This window comes from Dipodomys merriami, unplaced genomic scaffold, assembly GCF_024711535.1.
Source record: "Dipodomys merriami isolate MVZ:Mamm:240054 unplaced genomic scaffold, mDipMer1.0.p SCAF_16, whole genome shotgun sequence".
Taxonomy (NCBI): Eukaryota; Metazoa; Chordata; class Mammalia; order Rodentia; family Heteromyidae; genus Dipodomys; species Dipodomys merriami.
Window position 1 is genome coordinate 1474365 of NW_027202937.1, and position 25854 is coordinate 1500218.

At 46.4% G+C, this 25854-nt stretch overlaps 1 protein-coding gene across 4 annotated transcripts in view; it reads left to right on the top strand.

Annotated features, from left to right (window-relative positions):
* Adgrf5 (adhesion G protein-coupled receptor F5) overlaps positions 1-25854 on the top strand; it is a 73079-nt gene that overhangs the window by 34276 nt on the left and 12949 nt on the right. For 3 of the 4 annotated variants that reach the window (XM_070023584.1, XM_070023585.1, XM_070023583.1), the window contains 12 exons: positions 2469-2523; positions 10119-10283; positions 10991-11170; positions 11295-11404; positions 11958-12016; positions 12815-12957; positions 13496-13714; positions 15214-15417; positions 19539-19709; positions 21508-21627; positions 21783-21992; positions 24105-24311. In XM_070023584.1, the coding sequence (XP_069879685.1) occupies positions 2469-2523; positions 10119-10283; positions 10991-11170; positions 11295-11404; positions 11958-12016; positions 12815-12957; positions 13496-13714; positions 15214-15417; positions 19539-19709; positions 21508-21627; positions 21783-21992; positions 24105-24311 (1843 nt within the window). The remainder of the gene's footprint in view (positions 1-2468; positions 2524-10118; positions 10284-10990; positions 11171-11294; positions 11405-11957; positions 12017-12814; positions 12958-13495; positions 13715-15213; positions 15418-19538; positions 19710-21507; positions 21628-21782; positions 21993-24104; positions 24312-25854) is intronic. The other variant, XM_070023586.1, reaches the window with a different exon arrangement.

Below are 25854 nucleotides of genomic sequence, written 5' to 3' on the forward strand. Positions count from 1 at the left end.
AGCAGAGCCTTGTGAACCCATAGCAGGCCCGGGTTCCCTGATTCTACCCAGAACCCAAAGTCTGCGGTCTCACAGTCAGGGGGGACCTGAAGATCGAGGGGACCAGGGCTGGCTCCCCAGAGGCCCTAAGCCAGCCAGATGGGCCCCAGGCAACACCCCACGGCCTGAGATGGCAGAAAGCCCTTGCCGTGGCTCTGCACATCTAGCTGGTGGCTCACGATGGATGTCAGAACCTGAAGCTGAGAATGAGCGAGTGGCTTCTCCGGACCCCACGACCTGGCAGTCCAGCTCTGTACCTTCTCAAATCTGGGATGATCAAGAATATGTACCATGACCACCCCAGCCTCTGGAGACTTTCTGATGTCCACGTGCCTTTCCTCCATTATTATCTCTGATGACTGTAAGCCTTAAAAGAAGATGCACGTGAGCCCTAGAAGAAACTGAGCCCAGCAAGCATTAGGAGAGGCAGAGAGGTAGGCACAGCCCTTCACGAACATGTGCCCAGAAGGTTCTAGATGACCACCGTAAAGATTCAAGAAATCGTGCTGGGAATGTGGCTTCATGGTAGAGTGCTTGCCTAGCATGCATGAAGCCCTGGGTTTGATTCCTCAGTATCACATACACAGAAAAAGCCAAAAGTGGAGCTGTGGTTCAAGTGGTAAAGTGCTACTCTTGAACAAAAGAAGCTCAGGAACAGCATCTAGGCCCCGAGTTCAAGCCCCAGGACTAGCAAACAAAAAAAAAAAAGATTTAAGAAATCTTCAAATAGTAGTTTCTAATCTCTCTAAGCAAATCAGATGGGGGAGGATGGAGAACAAAGGATTCTGTTCTCACAAGGAGTCAAGAGAACTGAGATGTACCTTGATTTTGACTTTCTACAGACAGCAGTAAGACTTCAAATGTTTTAGTCCCACTGGAAAGCAGAGAGAATGAAAACTTGACCTTGGAAAGCTGGGCAGAGATGACCCTTAGAGGTTCCATTCTCCCGGACTGTCTGAGTCCAGCCCAATCTCAGCTGAGGATGTAGATGGAGAAGCCTCTGTGTCCAGTCTCTTCCTGCCTCCAGTCCCAGGCACAGGCAGGAATGCAGGAAGAGCCTTCTGTGCCAGGGCCCGGGGCCAGAGCAGGCTGTAGGGGAAGTAGACAGGAACCACCCTATATATTGACTTTGTACCTTCGGTTCCTGTGCGTTGAAGTTCCTCTAACATGGCCTCACAGCCAGAAGGAGAAACTGGGCTTGTGAAATTCCAATCATCATCCATCATGCCTCTATTTATTCCTTCAAGAATCACTTCTGAACTCTCCTGTGCACAGCACCTCCTGGCTTCCTACTTCTTTAACTTGTCTGCCCTCAGGTTCTGGGGAGGGGACCATCCCTGCACAGTTGACATGCAGAGGGGTAAATGGCTCTTGTCTGATAATTCCTTAGGTGTGTAACTGAGGAACAGTAGAGGATGATCCAGGGATGTCGTGTTTGTAAAGAAGGAAGGGTAGACCTCAGTGGGTAGAGAAGACATAGGAAAAGTAGAAAGTGGGCCTTGGGATGTGGCTTAGTGGTAGAGTGCTTGCCTAGCATGCATGAGTCCCTGGGTTTGATTCCTTGGTGTCGCATAAACATACAAAAAATACTAATAATAAAAATTAAAAGGGGAGAAAAAGGTAGAAAGAAAAGAGAGAGAGCCCAGGTTGCCCGAGGAGGTGATGTCAGTCCCCCTGAGAAATGCCGGAGAGCTGAGTCCGGATCCCGACTCTGTCTGGTCTGGCGTTTCTCACTGGTGAGCTGAGGGTAGCCGTGGCACCCGTCTCCTGGATGACCCTGGCTCCCAGTGTGGAACAGATCCGAGGAGTTCTGTTTGTTATTGTCATGACTGCTCTGGCTGGACAGCAGTGGGGGTCCACAGGGAGCAGAGCCAGTTTGGGCCTGGGCTGTCAGAGCGACGTGCAGTTCCTGGGAAAGGAAACCCCTCTGTGGGCTGGGTCATCTGGGGAGGTTCTGAAGAAGAGGTGGCCTGGAAGGGAGCCGGCGCTGGAAAACCTACCTGTAGGTGGGAAGGCCGAGTGAGGGCAAGTAAGAGGTAAGGCTTGGGTAGCAGCTACCGAGCCACCGATCTCAACCAGGTACTGGGAGAACGGAGAGGAGGTTCATAGAGAGGAAGCAGGCACTGTGAGTGGTTATCTCAGAATGGGGTATGCCTATTCCCAAATATTCTTACTGTGGAATCAGAGCTGTTCCCGGCTATCTGAGGAATCATTGGGTTTGTACAATGACCTTAGGAAGTGGGTTCTATTGATCTTCATGCTGTTGATTAGGTCTAAGGCATAGAGAGGTTGAGTAGGCCACACAGTCATTTTTATAATGGAGCTAGGATTTGAACTCAGTACTTGCCGAGCCTTGGCTGGAAGCTGGTGTGGAGAAGACTTTTCCAACCTTGATAGACAACTTCCTAAGATGATTTTCTTTTCTTCAGAGTCTCCGTGAACATGAACTAGAGGGTGAAGAACCCCTGAGGCAAAAACGAGCAGGTATGTGGAACCCTGGCTTAGCCATCTCTTCCGTCAATCCAGTCAGATGACATATGTTCTAACCTTTCCACACTGTGATCCTTATAACTCAGTGTCTAGGCACACTGGGGCCAGTCTCATTGATGGCAGCATCGCCAAAAGTGATGTGAAAGGTTCTCCACGTTCCATGCGTCAATGATGTTAAGTGGCTCATACCGACACACTGCTGTCTCTCTTCTTTCCTGTTACCACCGCAGGATCCTCAGACACCGGCATTTCCTTTCCTCAGGCCCTCTCCATCTCTACCCCAATTTTAAACTACTGCCACTCAGCACCTTATTTTGAATCATTCTAATCACTAGGCTGAAATCCTTTTTTGCCATTCCAGTTTTCCCATTAAATTCCAGAGACTTACCCTGAAAAATGCAAGGCTCTGTCCTGTGAAGAGTGCAGGACAAGTATAGAATTGTGATGGGTGACATTGATAATCTGATGTGGTTCCACTCCTCCTCCTTCCTTTCCCCTTCCCTCCCCTCTCCACCCCTCCCCTCCCCTGCCCTCCCCTCCCTTTCCCTCCTCTTCCTTTGCCCTCCCCTTTCCCTCCCCTGCCCTCCCCTCCCTTTCCCTCCTCTTCCTTTGCCCTCCCCTTTCCCTCCCCTCCCCTCCCCTCCCTTTCCCTCCTCTTCCTTTGCCTTCCCCTTCCCTCCCTTTCCCTCCCCTTCCCTTCCCTCCCCTCCCCTTCTCTCCCCTCCCCTCCCCTCCCCTCCCCTCCTTTCTTTCCCTCTTTCTTGGTTTAGTCTTCACCTTGTTATCCCAGTGTTACCCCACTTGCCCTTCTCCTTCCTGCAACCCAGTACTTGCTCTACAACAAGCGTCATTATCCTCATAACCCCATGATGCCTCTTGTACACTGGGTTAGGCACAGAGCCAAACATGTGCTGATTCATGTTTTGAAAGATGGTGATGATGGTGATGATAATGATGATGATGATGATGATGATAATGATGATGATGATGATGATGATGATGATGGTTTTATGACACTGGGGTTTGATCTCTGGGTTTCCTATTTGGCTATAAAACACTCTACTGATTGAGACACACCTCCAGCCCCCACATTTTCAAGGTGAAGTCTTGTTTTATGCCTAGACTGGCCTGGATTGCAATACTCCAACTTGTGCTTCCTGTAGAGCTTGGACAACAGATGCATGCCACTGTTCATAGCCATCAAATGAGATGGAGTCTCCTAAACTTTTATACCCTGGCTGGCCTTGAACCTTGAACCCCCATCTCTGCCCTCCAAGTAGCTAGGATTACAAGCCTGAGCCACTGTACTCGGCATTTTTTATTTCTTATTAAAATCAAACTTGGTGGAAGAATTCCCCCCCCCCCAGGTTTCCATCAAGTTCTCCCTGGGCCCAGGCTGTGGGCTTCCCAGAGGAGCTGTGAGGGTCACCTCTTCCCAGACTTCTGAACCCACCTGTCCGTACCCATGGTGACAGAGCAGGGTGGTAGCTGTCTAGAAATATGACATTCCAGGAAATTTCCAAGCTGGCTTCCTTGCAAAACAGTCCTGAGAGTGATAAATCACCGCAAGGCGGGTTTTCCACGTATTGTGGGTGGCCTTCTGTTCCCTGAGCTTCTCAAGGCATCTGGGAAGTGCGAATGAATCAGCCCATCCTCTACACAAGACAGATTGGCCTTGGTACTTTTACAACATCACTCATGTCAGAAATGACCACCGAAAGGCCCGGTGTGGGCCCCTGAATCACGGGGACACAAATGACAATGAGGACAATGGCTGTCCAGGAAGATGACCGAAGAAAGCAGGAGGAAAGTGACACCAAGCAGAGCACGTGCGAAGAACTGTGCTCCCAAGTCAGCCAGGATGAGAATGCAAGACCCTCTTGAAAAAGAAAGAAAAACTACTAAGGGTAAACAAAGGAGGAGGCTGCAATGCTTGGTAAGAAATGTATGCATTATCCTGCCCATGTAATTGTAGCCCCTCTGTACAGTATGTTCTCAAATAAAATAAAATAAAATTTAAAAAAAAGAAAAACTACTAAACCAGAAAGGGCTTGGGGGCATGACTCAAGTGGTAGAGCACCTGGCTACCAAGCCTGAGGGCCTGAGTTCAAACCCCAGTCACACTGAAAGAAAAAGGAAAGAAAAGCGCAAGGACCTGGTACATCTGTAAAGAAAGTGATCTGCCTCACCCCACGCAACTACTCAGGACCTGTGGTCTCACCTCCCAAGTGCTGGGATTACAGGCATGACCCACTGCACCCAGCTAAAGGTAACCATTCTCATAGCTCAGGAGTCATAGGATCGCACAGTTCTGAGCTTACTGGGAGGAACATCAGCAGGGCTGAGGCTAACGAGTCCCCATTCGTTATTTTCTGAGAGGAGTGAGTGCTGGGAGGAGACAGGGCAGGGCTGTGGGGCAGGGGGCAGGGACCTAGGGAAAGTCTGTGCTGGGCGTCTGCCATGCCCACATTTCCCCACCAGAGCCAGGCCCTCGCAGATCAGGGCTCTGGCTGCCTGAGCTGAAATCCTGACAGGTGTGCTGGTCCTTCTCGATCGGGATCCAGAAAATGCTATGTGCTTTTTTTTTTTGGTTTGAGGAACAGAATTTTGGGGTTTCGTGACTATACTTTTTCTCATACATCTACGTAGCACCCTAAGTGAGCATTGGGGCGGGGGACAGACGTGAGCGTTGGGTGCTCTTGGCTGGGGTATGGGTGTAGTTTTGGTCTGGGTTTAGCTTTAGGTTTGTCATTGAATGTTGGGAATCTTTTGACCTTGTATGTTCATATTCTGATTCGTGTTCATTCTTTTTTATTTTGTTCCTTTAACCATTTTAACAACCAGATTAGAATACTATTAATACTACTACCTATTTGCGTGAAATATAATCATTATGCTTACGTTTAAATCTCCATGACTGCTTTGACTGGTGAGGCTATGTCAGATTTTGCAAGCTGGTTTCATATTGAACCCTTGCTCCCTAACAATCCTGTACAGAAAGTTCCATCCCTGGCTACAGATGAGCAAGGAGGCTTGGAGAGTTTAAAGGGTGACACATCATTCTTACTCTGCCCCCTGCTCTCTACCTCCCCCTCTCGCTCACAGCTGAGAGTCAGTTCAATGCGTGTTTCTGTATCTTCCTATGAGGTCTCAATTTCATGATTCTTGGAGTAGCTTTGTAAAGGGATGAGAACAGGCAAGCCTGGCCCACATTTCTAGATGAAGAGGATGCTGCAGAGCTAGCTTTGAGGACAGGAGAAGAGGCATTGGTGGATGATTACTTGCTATGGGGTAAGGGAGCAAAAGAGAGAGTCTCATCATACATGATTAAAAAAAAAAAAAAGCATGGCCTCCTTCCATCAATAGAAAACCCATCCCAAGCTCCTTTCTCCTGGATGAAGCCAACATGTTTCCTTCTTTTGTAGGTGGGAGGTTAATTTCTGCATCTACTTAGGCTCGGATTCTGAGAAGTAATAGCTCGCATTAGCGTTGCCAGGCAAATAGAGCGTTGTTTGCTTAAACAGTTGTGATTAAGACTCGGCTCTACTGGTCACAACTTTGTGGCCAACTTTCCAGAAATGTCTCTCAGATAAGTGCCGCCAGGCTGGCTGTGACCGATGGGAAAGAAGAGGGGAAATCCTGGTTGTTCAGTGCCTCCTGGACCGGCCTGTGGGCCTCGGCCTGACACTGGTGACACCTGGAATTTGCCACCTTCTGGGAGCCAGAGAGATCCAGACAAACAGCATGAGGGGTAACAGAGACAGAGACAAAGAAAACACACTGAGTTATCACAGCTGTCAGGTGCCAGATGGTGCAGAGGCTGGAGAGGAAGGAGAGACTTTTTTTTTAAAAAAAATAGTTTTTATTGAGATTAAGAGATTACATAAATTTCACAAATTTCACAGTATTGTGAGATACTGACACTTAGTTAAAGTCACAAACACATGTTAACCTTCACGAGGCCAACTGTCATTATCATGGTCTGTAAAGTTTGTGAATTCTGTAAGCTTTGATAATACAACTATTTCTTCCGTGGTGGGTGATATATCCATTTCTTTCCTTTTGCTTAGTGTCAGCTGTTCCCTCTTTCCCTCTCTCCCTCCCTCCTATCGCTGCCCTTGAGTAGCTTAGTTCATTTGCATCAATGTCCAGTGCAGCTGATGGGCCCCTCTGTTGTATGTTTTCCCATTTCCCACTGATACTGTGCCCTCAGACATAGAGACTTTTAAAGGATACAGGAGCAGAGAGACAAACCATTCCTCTTGAGCCGCTGGCAGCCCTAGGGCAGGACAAGAAGCATTCCTTTCCCAGCCTCTGGGGTTTGGGGAGGGGTTGGGGAGGGAGGGTTGTGCTTTTTCTGTCCCTGGGTTCTGGGTCTGTCTGAGGGGGGTGGAGAAGGCACCTCTGGCTTTGTCCAGCGGCGTCAGGGCTGTATCTGGCATCTGGGTTGCTTGCAGGCAAGAAGGAATTGCCCAAGGCAGGAGAATACCCTCTTGTGTTTCTCAGAGGAGTCAAAGAGGGTGTGGGTCAGGGGTTCCCAGGCCTGGCTCCTCTTCCCAGGAAATTCGGTCTGCCTCAGTTTTCCCAGTGAAGCGGATGACACTGCGTTTGCTCTTGCCTCTCTCATTTCTAAAGAAGCAACCGCTGTCCAGGAAATCCTGTTTACATTTCATGGAAGGACAGCCGGCTGGTTTCAACAAAGAGGATGCTGGGGCTGGTGAACGTTCTGGAAGGAAGAGATCCGGCTGCATTACCTCTTGGGAAAGAAAGAATGCTCCCAGGCAGACCTTGTACATACCGTGCATGTGGGATCCTTTCTCACAAGGGTGCCGCGTCCCACTTCAGCGTCCCACAGTGAAGATGAGCAGTCCTTCCAGGAAGCTGATTTTCATCCCAGAACACTTGAGAATCCAAAAGAAAACAGAAAACCTGGGGCAACACCATAGTTTCGTGACAAAATGAGATTCCATGGGAAGTTTTAATATCATCTTATTCTCCTGGTACACATCTCATTAGAAGAAGAAAATTTAACGTAAGCATACATTCCTGGAAAATCTGGTCAGACCTCTTCTTAGAATTTGAGTTCATTCCAGCAAATCAAACGATACAACATGAAATGATTGTCAGCAAGATGAATGCGTAAAATCCACGTCCTAAGAGAGATATAGATTACCACTCTTAAATGGACAAATACTTCAGCCTCTGCAAGAAACACTTCATAGTTGGATTTTCTCCTAATAAATGTTCTCAATCTACTTGACATCAATAGTTCTGGGAATATCCTCTTTTTTTTTTTTTTGAAAATCTTACAATGATATGGGGAAAAAATGTTCTTTTAGGAAGCAGGAAGAGTTTTAACTTCGTGTTACTGTACATCATGCCTTTAGATTTGGCTCAAAATTTAAAGCCATGATTTTGCAAATATTTATTAACCTTCACTGTGCTTGAAAATATTTTCAAGACACATGTAAGAATCATTCTTTGTCACTATAGTTTCTTCATTAACTACCTGAGCCTACAGCTTCTCCTCTTACTGTGTGTTCCAGCCACATCTGGGCCAAAGATTCATTCATTCATTCATTTATTCATTTTTTTTTTTGCCATTACTAGGGTTTAAGTCAGGGCCTGGTGCTGATCTTACTTGGCTTTTTCTATCATGACTGACACTCTACCACTTGACCCATACTTCCAGTCCAGCATTTTGCTGGTTGATTGGAGATGGAGTCTTGTAGACATTACCTGGGTGAGCACTGAAGCTTGATCCTCCAGGATCTCAGCCTCTTGAATAGCTAGAATTATAGGCATGAGTCACCAATACATGGCTTAGATCAAAGATTTTGTCAATCCTGGACTTGAAGGTGGGGAGGAATTATTAAGAAGTGACCAACCCCTCTGTACGGTATTTTCACAGTAAAAAAAAAAAAAAAAAGAAAAGAAATTCCTGATGAGCTGAAATGGATATGGTGGCTCAGTGATAGAGTGCTTGCCTTGCATGCCTGAGGCCCTGGGTTTGATTCCTCAACACTACATAAACAGAAAAGGCTAGAAGTGGCGCTGTGGCTCAAGTGGTAGAGCGCTAGCCATGAGCTGAAGAGCTGAGGGACAGCGCCCAGGCCCAGAGTTCAGGCCCCACAACCAGACCCCCCCAAAAAAAATAAACAAAAAAAGGAGGGACTAGTTGTGTTTCCAATGCGGGCAGCTCGATGCCAGATGAGTAAGGCCATGAGAGGTAAAGGAAACGGGCCCTGCCCTCGAGAAGCTGCTCACAAATGGCCAGGACATGATGCCATACAGGAAACTGGGAAAGAGCAACAATAATGTTTATTACTCACATAGTCAGGCCTGTCTGCAGTGTGTGTGTGTGTGTGTGTACGTGTGTATGTGAGTATGTGTATGTGTATGTCTGTATGAATGTGTATGTGCATGTATGCGTATGTGTGTATGTGTATGCGTGTGTGTACGTGTGTATGTGTATGTGTGTATGTGTATATGTATGCGTATATGTATGTGTGTATGCGTGTGTGTGTATGTGTATATGTGTATTTGTGTATGTGTACGTGTGTATGTGTTTATGAATGTGTATGTGTATGTGTGTATTGTGTGTATGTGTATGTGTGTATGTGTGTGTTTGTATGTGTGTATATGCGTGTATGTGTGTATTATGTGTGTGTTTGTATGTGTGTATATGTGTGTATGTGTATATGTGTATTATGTATGTGTATTTGTATGTGTGTATGTGCCTTATGTGTATGTGTGTATGTGTATTTGTGTGTATATGAGTATGTGTGTATGTGTGTATGCTTATATGTATGTGTGTATGTGTGTATATATGTATGTGTGTATGTGTATGTATGTGCGTGCATGTGTGTATATGTGATATGTGTATGTGTGCATATGTGCATGGTTGTATGTGTGTATGTGTATTTGTATGTGTGTGTGTGTGCATGTGTGTATGTGTGTATGTTTATGTGTGTATGTGTGTATGTATGTGTGTGTGTGTGTTGGGGAGTAGATTCATTTAGAATGCCAGTAATCAGTTGTCTGAAGACAATTTGGAAGAGTTAACAAAGAATAGGAAATCTTTTTTTAATTTCCCTGTATACATTATAAAGTTTTCTTTATAAGTATCCTATTTGAATACTTGTCATCATCCTGGCCACTGGAGACACAAAGCACTGGCAATAGGAAAAGTGCCCAGTAGGCACAGGCTAAGAGCAAAGAAATTCATTTTTCCCAGGCCGGAGGCCTTCAGGCCGCGCTTGGTTCCCCTCTTAGGATGCGTGTGCATCAACTGCAAAGGGCTAGGAGGACGCAACCCACTGCTGTGGATCCGAGCAATGGCTTTCATAGCCTGAGTGGTGGCAGGGACCCGCCTGGTGTACCCCCTCCTGCCCCATCATAGCCTCTCCATGTCCTGGTCCTTGCCCTTGGGCACCGAGTTTGAGGATGGCCATTGGTGGGGCACACATCTCCGCTTCCTCTCTGAGTGTTCACAGTGCACCCAGCCTCAGCTTTCACTGGTATGAATGCCCATCCGCACCTGTCTGCCTCTCGCATGGCTCACGGCCTTTCGTGCATTCTCATTTCAGTCCAGAGGCCCGTGGTGGAAGAATACACAGTGGATATTGAGATCAGTGTTGAAAATGTCTCCTCCCTGGAGTCCCTCAGAGCTCACCTGAGCAGCCTCCACTTTCCACTTCATGGGAACAGCACCCACCTCACCGCCGACATTCTCAGCATAGCGGTGACCACGGGTGAGTGACATGCCCACGGGTTTAGGATGGAGGAGCTGGGAGGAAGGACAGCTTGGTGCTCAGGCTCAGTCTCTCCCGAGGGCATCACTGAGGTATTGGCCAGGGCTGGAATCGAAGGCTTCACTGGGACTGGACACTCTGCCTCTATGCTTGCCCATGTGGGTGCTGGCCAGTTGCAGTACTTTCCAGCTATTGGCTAGAGACCTGAGTTCCTCACTCTGGGGGCAGCTCCAGCGACCGGCATGCATGCCATGAATCGAGCTTCCTCTGGCTAGTGGGAGAGAGGTGCAGGGGAAGAGAGGAAGGGAGAGAGGGAGGAAGAGAGAACACTAGAGGAAAGGACACCAGGAATCCTCCCAGAGGCTGATTCTTATATCAAGATATAAGATACCTTATGTCTTCTATCCAAGGATCTGTTTACCATAATACACAGCTGGGGTCCACCTGGTATGAGGCAACAGCACCTAAAAAACACAGCACAGTACAGCACTCGGCAGTCACCCAACAGTCACTCCACAATTACAGCAGCCGTCTTTCAGATGCTCACAACTAGATACATACGTGAGCCTCAGCCCATTCTCCTGAACTTCCGGGGGAGCCATGTGAGGTCGGGGTAGGATTCCCCCGCGGGAGTAGATGCTTGCATTCATTTATGGATGCAAAGATGGTGACCGCCTACTCTGACCCCACTCTTCCGTTGATGACAGTCTGCCAGCCTACCGCAAACGAGGTCTGGTGCTCCTGCGAAACAGGATACAGGTGGCCTCGAGAAAGGTGTGTCCGCCATCTCCCCTGTCGTCAACAGCACGGAAGCATCCTGCCAGGGCCCCACTGCCACTGCCTGAAAGGACTTCCACCCGGAGGGCCTTTCTGCCAGCTCCCAGAAGGTGGGTGCTCCTTCCTAAGGTCTTGAGGACCCATTCCGTCTCATCTCAAGCGGGTGTCTTGGTTTTTCTGTCCGTGTTTAGACATGAACATAAGATTGTGGAGTTAGGATTATTTGTTTCACAGAATATTTGACCCTGAAAATGAGAGTCAGACTGAATGTGGGATTTCAAGAAGACCTGAAGAACACCTCCTCGGCCCTGTACAGATCCTACACCACAGACCTAGAAAGAGCGGTAGGTCTTTGTTCCCAGGGGCCTTGTAACCAGAAAATTGTTTAGTTGGAAGTGGTTCTATTCCCTTCCCCTTGGACAGTTTGCTTAGCTCAGTTGTAATCTACTAATGGGGATTTGGACTTATGTATATCCATCTAGGACAGCAAATTAAGAAGTGTGCAAAGCTGGGCTCTAGTGGCCCACTCCTGTAATCCTAGCGTCTCCAAAGGTGTTTGAAGCCAGCCTGGTCAGAGAAGCCCTGGAGATGCCATTTTAAAATCTTTATTTATTTTTGGTCCCCTGATCTCATTTTCCCAAGTAGCTAGGATTGCAGGCTCGAGTCTATATCTGCACCTGGCACCTGAGAAATTTTCTTTTTTTTTTTAACCACACTTCACTTAGGGTCTGCTTTTCTCAGAACTCAGGCAGATATAGGCAGTTAGGAATTACTTTTTCAAGAATCTGTTAAGGCCAGTGCCAAGAAAACAGAAGAAACTTCTCTCCAGAAGGAGGAGGAATATGTGCTGTCCTCTCTGCTTCTGATCCATGAAACTTGTCTCACCTTATTTTCCAGTTCCGAGAGGGCTACAGAATCTTACCAGGCTTCAAATCCGTGACTGTGACTGGGTTCACGTAAGAACACTATACATCTTTCATTTCCCTTTGACGGCATAACCCAAGATGTCAGTGAAGAAGAAAACCCATGCTAGGGTATAGCATGGGATTTGCTTAGCACCAAGTGGTAGAGGTGGAGGAGGATGACTGCAGGGCTTCCGAGCAAAAGGAAGTTCTGGGAAATCTCTACCCCTTGAGAGCTGTTCCTGTTTAGTGGTAAAGACTGGAAAAGATGTATTCATACACACAAGGATTTTGCAAGCAATGTGCCAAGTGGTTCTCTACAGAGTTTGCAGATACAAAGATGAAATGATGTCATATAGCAATGCCTTTGTACGGGAGAATTCAGCTAGCCAGACAGGACCACGAAGTCACATGATTCAACACGAATGGGTGTTCTGGACTTACACACCCTAGCATTCCTCCATTGGTTGGCACTTTGTTCAACATGAGGAATGTGTATGGGGTTCTCCAGAGTTTAGGCCCTGCTTGGCATTCGGTGTATTTGCTAACCCTGGGCTAGCGTAGCTGTGTGACGTTCAGTCAGCAGGTTCAGCATCACGGATGTCTCCCTGAAATCTCCTGTGCCATTCTATCTACTCACCCCCACTTGGCAGCTTCCTTCCTTTATATTTCCTATCTGCAGACTTTTGGTGGCCCGGCCTAGCCTCTGGCCGTCATCTAGAGTTCCACATGAGTTTATTTTGGTCATTCGCTGAGGGTTCTTGCTATTTTTCTTACTCATGCCAATAAATTATAAGGATCTATAGACTCTGTCAGGTTACTGCCTTACTGAACTGTGTGGTCTCTACCCAGCAAAGGCAGTGTGCTTGTGAACTATGAAATCAAGACTACAACACCCCCAAGCGGGCTCATGCAGAAAGCCAATGAGAACGTCATAAAGAACCTCAATCAGACATACAGAATGGACGAAGGCTCCTTCCAAAGCGTGCCCAGCAGTAAGTGAGGGCTGGCGGCAGTGGGGTTCCTCGGGCTAGATGCCACTTCTGGTGGTAAGGATGGCGGTGGGCCCGCTCCAATCTAGAAAACCACATTCAGATGCCCTGGGTGGAGAGAGACTTCTGGCTTCTCCCCCTCTTCAGTGTCCCCCCCACCTGGCTAACACCCCTACACCTGGAAGGCAGAGGTGAGGGGAGCAGGGAGTAGAATTGTGGTCCACGGGCTGGGTAGGATGTTGAGGGTTCTCTATATCCACACAACCAAAACATCCAAAGGAGCAACGCCAAGGGAGTGGCTTCCTATCAGCAGCCTCAGGACCCAAATGAAAATATTGTTAGACATGCAAATTCCCATCCAGGTCTCCCCTAGATCTGCCAGGGCCAATCGGCTCCTCCCGGACCTCCAGGTGGCCCACATGTCCCTGGGTGTTTGGGGACCTGGCTGTACACCTCTTACCTGTGAGGGGCCGTGAACCCTTGCTGCGAGGCAAAGGTCCCCTCTGCTCCGGATCCTGACGCCTTCTTTTTGGGTTTCCAGATGAGACCAAGTTCACAATTATCCCAGAACAAGTCTTTGAAGGGGACAGCGTGACGCTGCAGTGTGAAAATGACGTCTTGTCCCCCAACGTGTCCTGGCACTACGGGGAGAACCGCTCCGAGATCCAGAACAGCAGCAAGTTCTTGATCTATAACGAGATCCTCAACATGACATCCGTGTCACGCCTCACCATCTACAACTTCACCCAGAGCGATGCAGGTGCGTCTCTGCTGACCGCCAGACCTGCATGGGAGGGGGCAGAGAGCAGCACGGAGCAGGGGCATGGGGCTGCTCTTCACAAAGACCGTCCTGGTTCACACTCTCCACACTCTCCGCAATCCACGCCACTGCGTTCATTTTCAGTTATGTTTAAAGTTACGATATTTTAGCTGGGTTTTATTTCACCCACATATCATCTTAAGCTCTAAAAGCTTTACAGTAGGTTTGTGCAACTAGAATTTACATAGAATGCACTGCACATTAACTAAGGTATACGAACTTAAGTCTGGACACACCAGCCTCTCTCGCCCAAAGCTGGATGGAGAATACAATCCCCTAGGCCCCAAATTTCCTAGTCATTGAAATTCCTCTCTTTAGCCTTTCCCCCACCCACCTATCTACTTCAATCAATCACAGGAGCATGTTTGAATTATTTAAAGGCAAGTGATCAGCCTCAGTCCCATTGTAAGCCAGAGTCAGTAGGGCCAGTTCTCTGGATAAAGAAGTAGGCTATTTGTAGATGAGTGCAATCACATCTTTGTTGATTGGAGAGGAAAAGCTAACCACGGTGTTAAATAGGATGTCTTTGGTCATCTTCCAAAACCTCCTACCTCTTCCCATCCTGTCTGGTTTCCTACTAGAGAAAAGCCCGGGAGGAGGAGGGGGTTGCAATTGGGGCGTCTCTCACCTGGTGGTCTGCATGGAATCTCTGTACTTCCTGGGTTCCCCTTCTTTAACAATCCTTCTAATTAGAGTACATCAATTGTACAACATGAGGGGTTTCGTTTGGATGCCTCCATGTGTGCATATAATTAGAGTACGTCAATTGTACAACATGAGGGGTTTTGTTTGGATACCTCCATGTGTGCATATAATGGATTTGCTCGTGTTTAGCCCTCTAATCTTGTCATACCACATTTCCCAATCCACCTGCTGCTAAACTTCCTTGAAAAAAGCTTAAAATGGATTAAAAAATTAATATGCATTTGTAGTGTGAAGGGTTTTCATTGTGATCTTCTCATTCATGCACTCAGTGAACTTGGAACAAACTCACACCCATTGCCCTATTGCCGTTCTTCCTTCTCTCTTTGCCAAACAGCGTTGCTGGGTTTTGTTATGCTTTATTGGACGTGTTTCATTTTACCTGTTCATATCTGCATATGATATACTTCTTTCATATTCCCTGCACACACACAGACACACACACACATACATGACACATACACACAGACACATGCAGTCCCTCCCTCCCTCCACTGGGTCTCCTGCTAACGTTCCCCCTTTTATGTTTTAAGACTTTTAGGTCTAGATTCCACTCAGGAGAGAAAATGCACAGCCCTTGTCTTTCTGGGTCCTCAGGAATGCTTAGACCAAGTCTGCTACGCTTTGGAAGTGGTTCTTCCCAAAGTAGCTCCTTGATACACTGGGGTGGGAGGAGGCTGTCACTTCGTTGGGGATATAAGTGGGGGACGCAGGTTGACTGTGTGTCTCCTTTGCAGGCGACTATGCTTGCAAATTGCTGATGGATATTTTTGAATATGGGACCTCAAGAAAAATAGATGTCATACCCGTTCGAATACTAGCCAAGGACCAAATAAAGGTGATCTGTGACAACAATCCTGTGACTTTGAACTGCTGCAGTGAGAACAGCGTGAACTGGAGCAACGTGGAATGGAATCAGAGAGGGCAGATACGCATTGCCGGTAAGATGTGGGAAGAGGCCTTTTGCAAGCAAGCTGTTGCTTGCCTCTTGGCCAGATAAAGATGGGCATTGTGATGGGAGACAGGGGAAATGTCAGAAGGGTGTTTTTATTCTGGACTTCAGATTCTGAAAAAATACTAGATTCGATGCCAGGCTCGAGGGAAAAACTAGAACAACGGCTCCATTCATGCAAACAAACATGGTGCTAAGTTGTAGGCGAGATCCCAGCGACAGAAGATGGAAGGAAGGAGCCATCCTGATGTCTCAGGAACCCCTCCCATCCTCTACAAAGCATGGCCATTCCTGCTTTCCCTTCCCTTCCTGAGCTCTGGGAAGAGTTAAGGATGCCTTAGCTTTGATTTGATGATTGACTTCCATTGAGTCTGACTTGGAGCTGATTCTTTCTGTCTCTCTCCCCTTGGTGTCTACCCTCTTGTACACACCACCTCCGTCCTTCCCATCTCTAAATTTATAATCTTCTATATCATTCTGTAGACTTATTTGTCCCTCCACAGTTTCACATCAATTCATAATCCTGTTGGCTTTAGGTTTATATGAATGAGTGGTAACAAAAATGACACAAAAACAATAATAGTGACACTTTGTCATGTAACACTTTTATAAAAATCCTAACCCACACGTGATCACTTTTAATCACATTTAAAGTTGATCCTAAGTCTGAGCTGATGTTTTTACATCCAATATGAAAATAAAGAACTTGAGGTACAGATGAAATGCCTCATCCCAGGTTATCACCGTATGAAAAGAGAAGAATTGGAACTCTATAGAACTCTGTTGGCAAGACTAGCAAATGGTGTTGTGGGATTGTATTATCCAACCTGTTAGGCCGGCAATACCACCAAATGGCCTGGGAGTTTGAATGGAAGAAGATGGTTTTCCACCCAGAAACCCCTTAGAACCTAACCCATCTACCTCTTCTCTTAAGAAAGCAAAGGTATTTGGTGGTCATCTTCAAAGACAAAGTAAAGATTACTTTAAAATGTGGCTTGGCCCATGAAATTAATTAATGCAGTGAATCTTTATTTTATAAAGTCTTTGCTATTAGATACCATGACACTATCTAAAAGGAATACAGAAGCATCAATGTAGCTGCACATTTCTCTGGGCGTGTCTGATTGGCAAAGCACATTTCACTTGCAGCATTTGTGTTCTGGCTCAGAAGAGGGGGACAGGCATCTGGTAACGGTGGAACCTATTGGCACTTGGGATGCATAGTCACTTCCCAGGCATTGATGGAAGAGGAGGAGTAGGCATCAGGAAGGAATTGCCAGACAGGAAATGGCCCTCACAGGATTCCTGTGGTATATTCCTGACAGAGACTCTTTCAGCCCAGAGAGGGGGCAGACCTCACCCTCTGGTGGAGAACCAGGAAGTCTGTGCTGCAGGTGCTCCAGGGCCTCTCCAGTGATCATTTCTGCAGACTTTCCTGGTACCCAGTGAGGACCCAGCCAACTGCAGAACAATGGATTTCCTGCCACGAGGCTGGACAGCTGGGGCCTGGGACCTGCTCAGGGCAATGGCTAATAAATCACCTCTGTGCCAGGACCCAGCCTTCTTTCACTGCCCCTCCCCTTTTTCTGCAAGCTCTCATCCTCCAAATAGCCTGTGCCTTTTAGCATTCGTATTTCTGCATATGCTACTCACATATTGCACCCCAAAGCATTTGAAACTGAGTACAGTAAATACCTATTATTTACTTCACATGCACATTATTTCTACACATTCCTCATACATTCCATCCTCTATAACTCATTGCCCTACATGTGAGTTTGGGTTAAAAGAAAAATGTTGGGTGTTTAAGGATGAGTAAGAGTCAACAAGAAACAGAAAGGAGGAAAATATTCCAGAGGTGAACACGGGCATCGAGGCATGGTTCAGGGCATGCCAAATGTCCAGCATGTAAGGGAGGAATTAATGTCTAGTATTTAAGGGAGGAATGTAGTATGAGACAAAAGGAGATGAGCAAATTAAAAGCACACTGTGAATAAATACCATCTTCATTTGACTTTATTCTATACATGGTGGTAGGGTTTTGAAAGTAAAAGAAAGATTATCAGATGATCAGAGCAGAACTTTAGAAAGCTAAAATGTAGTGGTATAATAAGTAGGTTGAATTAGAAACAGTCTGAAAACCAAAGCCTACATAGGGTAGTCTGTAAAGTGTATACAACAGCGCGTAGGACCCAGGTGGCAAATGACCTTGGATTGACCTGCTAAGAAATGCTGGTGAAGTCAATCCACAAGCATTTTACAACCTAGTAGACGTACAATGTGAGGAAATGCAAATAATTAAGGGCAACTTTAAGGCTCTCCGTTTGGAGAGCTGCCAAAGGTGGAGAGGAAATGCTGGCAGATATGCAGGTTTTGTCTGAGGAGAAATAAATAAGTTGCCTGTGTCGAGGTAGGGGTACTGAAGATGCCAAATGAACATTGAGAATTGTCTTCTAAAGTTTCTACTGAGGGCATTTTTCTTAGAAGTGGTGGGATGTCTTCTAGACATACTAGAAGTCAAGGCTGCAGAAGAAGGAAGGGAATGGCAGCAAGGAATCCTGGGAAAGAAGCTCAGGAGGGAGGATGGAGACAGAAAAGAGGGAGAGACCTCAGGGACTAAGTACTGCGTCCGAGAGAAGGTATGGCAGAGTAGCACGGGACGCTTGCGGTGCAGGTAGTGAGAGAAGAAGGCGTCCGCGGGGGCAGAAGAGGTGACTGATCGCTGTTGCCTTCAGATGGAGGATGGAAAAGGCCAATCACAAAGACACGATGAGAACCAGGAGTGAAAAATTAGAGGCGAATGCCGAGATAGCGAGAGATGTGGGAAGGAAGAAAGAACGGTGATGGCTAGCGGAGCTTTTTTGGTGGAGAGAAAAAGCATCCCAGGCACAGAAAACTTGAGTGTATCTGTAGGCTGAAGTGAAGGAGCCAGAGGAAAGATGAAGACAGAGAGAGAGAGAGAGAGAGAGAGAGAGAGAGAGAGAGAGAGAGAGAGAGAGAGAGAGAGAGAGAGAGAGAGAGAGAGGGAGAGAGGGAGAGAGGTAGAGAGAGGAACAGTACAGGATGGAGTTGGATTCTGGGGGAATTGGAAAGAAGCAACTTTCCAAAGGAGAGAAAGAGAAGTGAGTCCTAGAGAAAGGTGGAGACCATTGTGACTTTGTAATTTAGCCAAGATGTGAAAAGAGGAAGTCAGCTGGGCATTGTCAGAAACTATTGGAGGATTAAGGAGAAAAGATCACTTCAGATATTCCAATTATTATCCATCAACCAGAGCCAGAAAAGATACATTTGTTGGGCTGGGAAGGTGGCTCAGTGGTAGAGCACTTGGCTTGCATGCCAGAGGCCCTGGGTTCGATTCCTCAGCACCACATAAGCAAAAAGAAGCCAGAAGTGGCGCTGTGGCTCAAGTGGTAGAGTGCTAGCCTTGAGCTGAAGAGCTGAGGGACAGCGCCCAGGCCCAGAGTTCAGGCCCCACGACTGGACCCCCCCCCCCAAAAAAAAAGATACATTTGTTTTGGGACTCATCAAGAGACTTATTCTTTTTCCTTCATTTTTAAAAAAAAGATAGTGTTTGAAGGCATCTTAGAGGTATACAACAGGTGTAGTGGGAGGAGAGAGAATAAAGAGACTGAGATTGGAGTTGGCAATAAAATTCATACCGTGGGGTGTCCTAGAACCCTGGGGAAGAGGTAAAGATCACTTAGAAGGCGTGATGTCTCTGGGAATAAAAAGGAAGGTTTAGGATGGGAGTTGTATGGCTGGGGTCAAGGCTCAAGTGATAGAGCGCCTGCCTGCCAAGTCAAGGCCCTGAGTTCAAACTCCTCTATGACCAAGCCAAATAATAAATGAACGCATGTATGTGTTCATGTATGTGTTCATTAACACCTGCATGTGTTCATGTTTTCAAGAAAAGATTAAGGGAGATGCTCAAGAATGTTTTGCTGATAAATGGTAGCTTGGGAGGATAGGAATTCTGGACCCGGAGTCTGCAGACCTGATCGCTGTGCTACCTCCATCCAGAGAACGGATCTAATTTAAATGTAACTTGCCTTTATTGATGTGGCTTCCGTGTCGGCCAGGCCCATGGAGGAATCACCCCTGTCATTGCAGGAATCCCGGAAACAGACCTAGAGTCTTTCTGCAGCACCTACACCATCAGGGCTAATGGAACCCAGTGCCCAGGCGGGTCCTCGGGAACCAAAGTCATCTACACATGTGAGTTCATCCGCAGTTACGGAGCCAGAGGCAGTAAGGACATAGAAGTCACGTTCATCTCTGTGGGTAAGGACTCCTGCACTCCATTTTTTTTTTAATTTAAGCTGTATCAGTGCTGTCTTTGCTGTTGAACTGGGAATATCCATGGACTGAGAAAAATCATGCAGGGCTTTTCCTGGAAATGGGATAATGGCTGGAACCCGTGGTTCATTAGGAGATAGAAGAGGATTCCTTCCCTTCAATTTAAATTCTGCTGGGATCTTTTCTAAGTTGAGGTGGGGCGGGGCGGGAGGGGCAGCTGCAGGGAAGGGAGAAGCTGTGTGGTCGGGTGAAATGGATTGATGGGGAAAGTAGCTTCGTCCTGTTGTCATGGCAACAAAATGTGACCCCCCCTTCCTTCAGTTCGTCCCTTTTCCTTCCACAATCCCCTTCTTCTGACCTTTAAGTCCAGCAGCTGGATTCAGTACCCCGCAATCCTCAGTTTCCCCCATAGACCCACCACTCCCATTCCACCCACCCTAGATGGAGGATTGCATAAGATGTTAATGATCTGATTTTACAGCTGGGACATGTGGTGGTTTTTTTTTTTTCAATTCACTATAGTCATGCCTTTTAAAAGGATAATTTCCCTTCATATCATGAAGCATTACAATTTCATCCATAACTATAAAAGTATGTTTCCACCTGTCCCACAAAATGACCTCAAACCCTTTGAATAGACTCAGAGAAAAGACATAAAAAATGATGATACCCAGCTCTTGTCTTTCTATGTTCTGTTCATTGTAACTTCACGTTGCTGCAGAGACCAAGATTAGGTTTCTGTGGGACCACAGAGCTAACATGACTCTTAGAATTAAAACGGGAGTGCATGTTCACTCTCGCCACAGAAAACTTCAATTTGCTCAAAATGTGCTGGAGACCACACCAAGCTGCAAAACTGAGGCGTGTCTTAGAGGCGCAGTTAACTCTGGCTGAAAAGCATAGGTTTGCTTGTTTGCACCTCAACTGAGTACTAAAAGAAACAGATTATGGTTCCATAAGAGTTTACTTTGTGTCTCAGAAGCAATGAAAACTTAGCCTTCTCTAGCTCTCTCAGAGAGCAGGACAATGCTAGGGACATTGTGCAAAGTACAAATGGCTTTTATTGTATATCCAGACATATTTCAAATTCTAAATGATACTGTAGAGAACACTAATTTTCATTATGATTAAGAATAATATTTTACACTGACTGGAAAAGTAGGCCAGTGATGGTGTGAAGATTGAAGCATATAGCACTTGAAATATTAATTGTGTAAAAGATATGACCCAAGAGAACTGGGAAGAATCAGTTGATATTCATATGAGCTTTTATGTTAGTAATGGTTTCATGATCATTGTCCATGAGTAATCTCTCGTGAATCAGTGAGGAATGGCTCAGAGTAGTAAATTATAATTTAGTTATATATAATTCTATAAGGTTGTAAGGATGTTACTGTGATTATATGATAGTAATAAACATGAATGTGTCCCTATATCCCAGCTTGCCTGAGGCAATCCAAATATCATTACTTGGGCAATAAACTCTTATCATCTCCCTACTGAAATGGAAGTTCTAGAATTCACTCTGTTGCTTCAGCCTGGATCCAGGACTAAATGCTGGGGACACAAAGATACAGGACTCCCATTTTGATGGAGGAGAGGTTCAGAAATTGAGAGGCAATCTGATAGCGGGAGAGAAATAGTTTGGAGGTGCCGATGACAGAATTGTCACAAGAACCCAGCCATCTTTTCCCCTTTGAGGTTGCCCCGAAGTGGGTGGACGGGGAGCTTGGGTTAAGTCAACAACCCTAAGTTTGCAACCTTTTGCCCTGCTGATCATCAGGAGATAATTCCAGCCACAAAGGGGAAGTGCACGAGCATCTAAGGCATGCGGTGGAAGTGAGTACAGTTCAGAGCACCACCTGGAACAGCCTAGAAACAAATAAAGCCCAGGAACAGCAAGGTACCAGTCCCGCGTTGACACTAGTAGAGTCAGGCCGGTCCGCGTTTACTATCTCTAGCTTAAGTTTCACGTGTGTGTCTATGTCACCAGAAAGACTAAACATTGGACTTGTTTGTCGGTTTTGTTTTGTCTGTTTTTGTTTGCATTCTTTTCAGCCAACCTAACAATAACCCCGGACCCAATTTCTGTTTCTGAGGGACAAAGCTTTTCTATAAAATGCAGCAGTGATGTGAGTAACTATGATGAGGTTTATTGGAATACTTCTGCTGGGATTAGAATACATCAAAGGTTTTATACCATGCGTTGGCATCCTGCCGGAGCGGAGTCAGTGCTGACAGTGAGGACAGCCACCCGGGAGTGGAACGGTAAGCAAAAGGCCTGACCGTGTGCCATGGAATCCAACCCCCCCAGGAACACTTCCTGTCTGTGCCTTAGTCTTCCCCAGGATACTCCTATTCTTCCTGCTTTATGTGAAATACATCTTCCTGTGTGCACAATGGTTCTTTGAGCAGAGCTTTCAAAAAGCCCTCTTACAGACAGGGAAACTGAGTCTCAGAGAATACATACCTCAGCTTAAACAACTTAAAGAGACAGTATTGTTGGCTGGCAATGTGGCTTAATGGTAGAGTACTTGCCTAGCATGCATGAAACCCTGGGTACTATACAAACAGAGAAAGGCAGAAGTGGAGCTGTGGCTAAAGTGGTAGAGTGCTAGCCTTTAGCAAAGGAGCTCAGGGACAGTGCCAAGGGCCTGAGTTCAAGAGAGACAGACAGACAGACAGACAGACAGACAGACAGACAGACAGACAGACAGACAGAGGAGAGAGAGAGTATTGTTATGAATGCCTCCAATTCCTGTGCTTTTGCCATTATGTTAAGAGGATTTTTTAAAAAATACTTCTCCCACTTTTGGAGTGTTTCATCCAACTGTGTTGTAAAAAGAAAATCTAAGCAATGTTCTATGTCTAGTTCCAAAGAAAGGAACACCTTTAAAAAAACATACTTATTAAAAAATTTGTTGAATGGTAATCACTTTGTACAACAACTTAAAAGTCCTAAAAATATACTTTCAAACATTATTATTAACAGAGGCCGGGTGCTGGTGGCTCATGCCTGTCATCCTAGCTACTCAGGAGGCTGAGATCTGAGGATCGTGGTTCAAAGCCAGCCCAGGCAGGAAAGTCTGTGAGACTCTTGTCTCCAATAAACCACCAGAATCAGAAGTAGTGCTGTGGGTCAAGTGGTAGAGTGCTAGCCTTGAGCTGAAGAGCTGAGGGACAGCGCCCAGGTCCAGAATTCAAGCCCCATGGCTGATAAAAAGAAATTAGCAGAAATTTATTGTGCACAGAGGTTTTATTTGTGATATTTACCTACATAAAAATTATATGCTGGGATTAAACTTTGCCCAGAGTATATATTTCTTTCTTCAACTCTCTCCTCTTTCCTTCTCTCTCCTTTCTATAGTTATTAATAGGTTCCCTTATTTTATTTTTGTAGTACCTATAATGGACCCAAAGAAGAATTTTTCTTTCTTCCTGTTCATCTCTATCCTTTGAGAAAAGAGGATTTGATGGGATGCCTGTGGTGGTCAATAACGTGCCTGTGTCTTTGTGGTGTGAGAGGCACTGTGCCAGGCATGCCAGCTGAATCAATTCCTTTGACCCGGGGATCTGAGGGGACCGTGGTATTGCTATCCCCACATGGCAGATGAGGAGACAGAGGCCAATGAGCTCACGTGAAATTCCCAGCATGATTCACCTGCTTATCGGAAGGGCCAGGATACAAATCTGCACTGTCTCTTTGGCCACTTCCTAATCACTCCATTTTGAAAACTTTGCATGGACTTTAAGGCTAATTGGTACACATTCTGTATGTTCCATGTCTTTTGTTCATACAATGCCTAGACATTATGGTGGATGTTTGATGGCTGGACTTGGTCGTACTCAGTTAGGAAGTGGTGCTGTCTTTCTTCCACACTGATTTCAAACCTTCTTGATCCTTGCTGTTTCCTGTCCTGGGTAATAAAGCCCTTCCCATCATATTAAACTATTCAACAGGCTCATACCCAACTGCTGAGGAAACCTGTTCTCATCTATATCCACGGCACTTCCGTTTTTATCTGAACTTAAATCCCAGCTTCCTCCTCATGGGCGTGGGAAGCGTCATTTCTCTCCTGCTTCCTTTTCCTCTGCCACTTGCTGCTTCTAGAGCCTCCAGAGTTGTGGCAAAGCAGGGGAATGTGAGGAGGACCAAAGGTTCTCACGTAGCTGTGCCTTCTAATCTCACCGACTGCCTCCATGCTGCTGTTCCCATGGGGGCCCTCTGGGGCCATGGTGACCAGGACCCCACCAGGGGTGGCGAGAGGTCTCACGTGGATGGGGAAGGGGAGGGGGAGGGCATGGTGGCCACGGTGGAGCCGTGGAGCTCCACTGTAGGGGCCGCCCTTTCACTCCTCGCCCTGTCTTGCTTCTGCTCAGGGACCTATCACTGCATATTTAGATACAAGAACGCATACAGTGTGGCCACCAAAGATGTCACCATCCACCCGGTGCCTCCCGAGATCATGGCCGACCCTCTGGAGGTGAGCGGCCTCTGTGTCGGTTCCTACTGCTTCAAGTGCTGCATAGATGAGGATGAGGACTACAGAGTCTCCTTCCAAGTGGATTCCTCCCTCTTTCCTGCTGGTAAGATGCCCACTGCCAGCCCTCACGGCGTGTCGTCTCATCTCTGCGGAGTCCAGGGTAGTCTCTTAACATAGACCCAGATATGCAGAGATCAAGTCCCAGAGGCAAGAGAGCGGAGCGAAATCCCATGAGCCTTTGCTCTCTTCAACTCTGTGGGTGATGACCAATTCTACCCAGCCTCAGAGAGGGGGCTCCCCTATCATTTTTCTGGAAGCTGTTAAAGGCAATAGGAAGGTTCCTAAACAAGATTTCTACTCCCTCAGTATGACAGAATACATTCTCTGATGATCCCTGTTTGTTTGCTGCAACAAAATAAAAAAACAATACCTTGCTACAAAATGACACAATACTTCTTCTAAATATGTAACTGGGAATGCTAGAAAGTAAGCGAGGGGCTGGGAAGGTGGCTCAGTGGTAGAGCGCTTGCCTTGCATGCGTGAGGCCCTGGGTTCAATTCCTGAGCACCACATAAGCAGAAAAAGCCGGAAGTGGTGCTTTGGCTCAAGTGGTAGAGCGCTAGCCTTGAGCTGAAGAGCTGAGGGACAGCGCCCAGGCCCAGAGTTCAGGCCCCACGACCGGACCCCCCCCAAAAAAAAAGAAAAAGAAAGTAAGCGAAATAACCAAGTATCAAGACTTAGAGGAAAAGAAAACAGAAACAATACTTGAGCTAATGGGGTAGCATTTTGACAGGCCTTTTCCAATAGCGGAGCCTTGAGTTCATGGCTCTTGCAGGCATAAAAGAATGACTTTGTTCTCTTAGCAGTAACGGAGGTGCCCACACCCCAGCTCTACAATGCTAGGAATTTTAAAGGGTGGCATTCTCCCAAAAAGAACAGGCCAGGAAAACAAGACACAATAAAACAGGAAAAGGACCTTCTGCCAGAGTGTATACAGCTTGCCCTCTCTCTGAAAGGACAATGATGTTTGCCTGAGAATTGTAACTGTCCTGTCATCACCTAGCCCCTGGCTTTGAACTGGAGCTGTGTATGTGGTTTAGGAGTTCCAAGCAGAAGAGCAAGGAACTTAATTAAAGCAGTTCCTTCATTGGTATGCCATGCCATTTGAAAGAGACAGAAAAGGAGAGGAAAGGAAAAAACAATCAAATCCTCTTTGGTGTAATTCATCCTCAATTTAGATTCCTCAGAATTCCCAGAGACTTAAGGCCAACCAAACAGAAGTGCACAAAAACCAAGTCTCAAAACATAGACACTTGCTGTGCTGGAAGTAATGTCGACCCTTTTTGTGTTCTGAGAAATGTAGATAATGGGAGGGGGAAAACAAGTTGAGAAAAGCACCTTGCCACTAGAGTTCAGAGAAGACTGCACAGGAGGACAATAGAGGTGCTGTGTAGATACTGACATATACAAGCATTTCAACAATCTGTGCTTGATATGCACACGATGAGTGCTTTTTATTACTGAGCTAAGTACCAAGAGATGCAAAGAAAAATAGAGCTTTCTCTGCAGGAAAAAAGACTAATGGAGAAGAAAGATCTATATATTAGTAGCTATAACCCAATTTAATGAAGACAGGGAGGAATGAG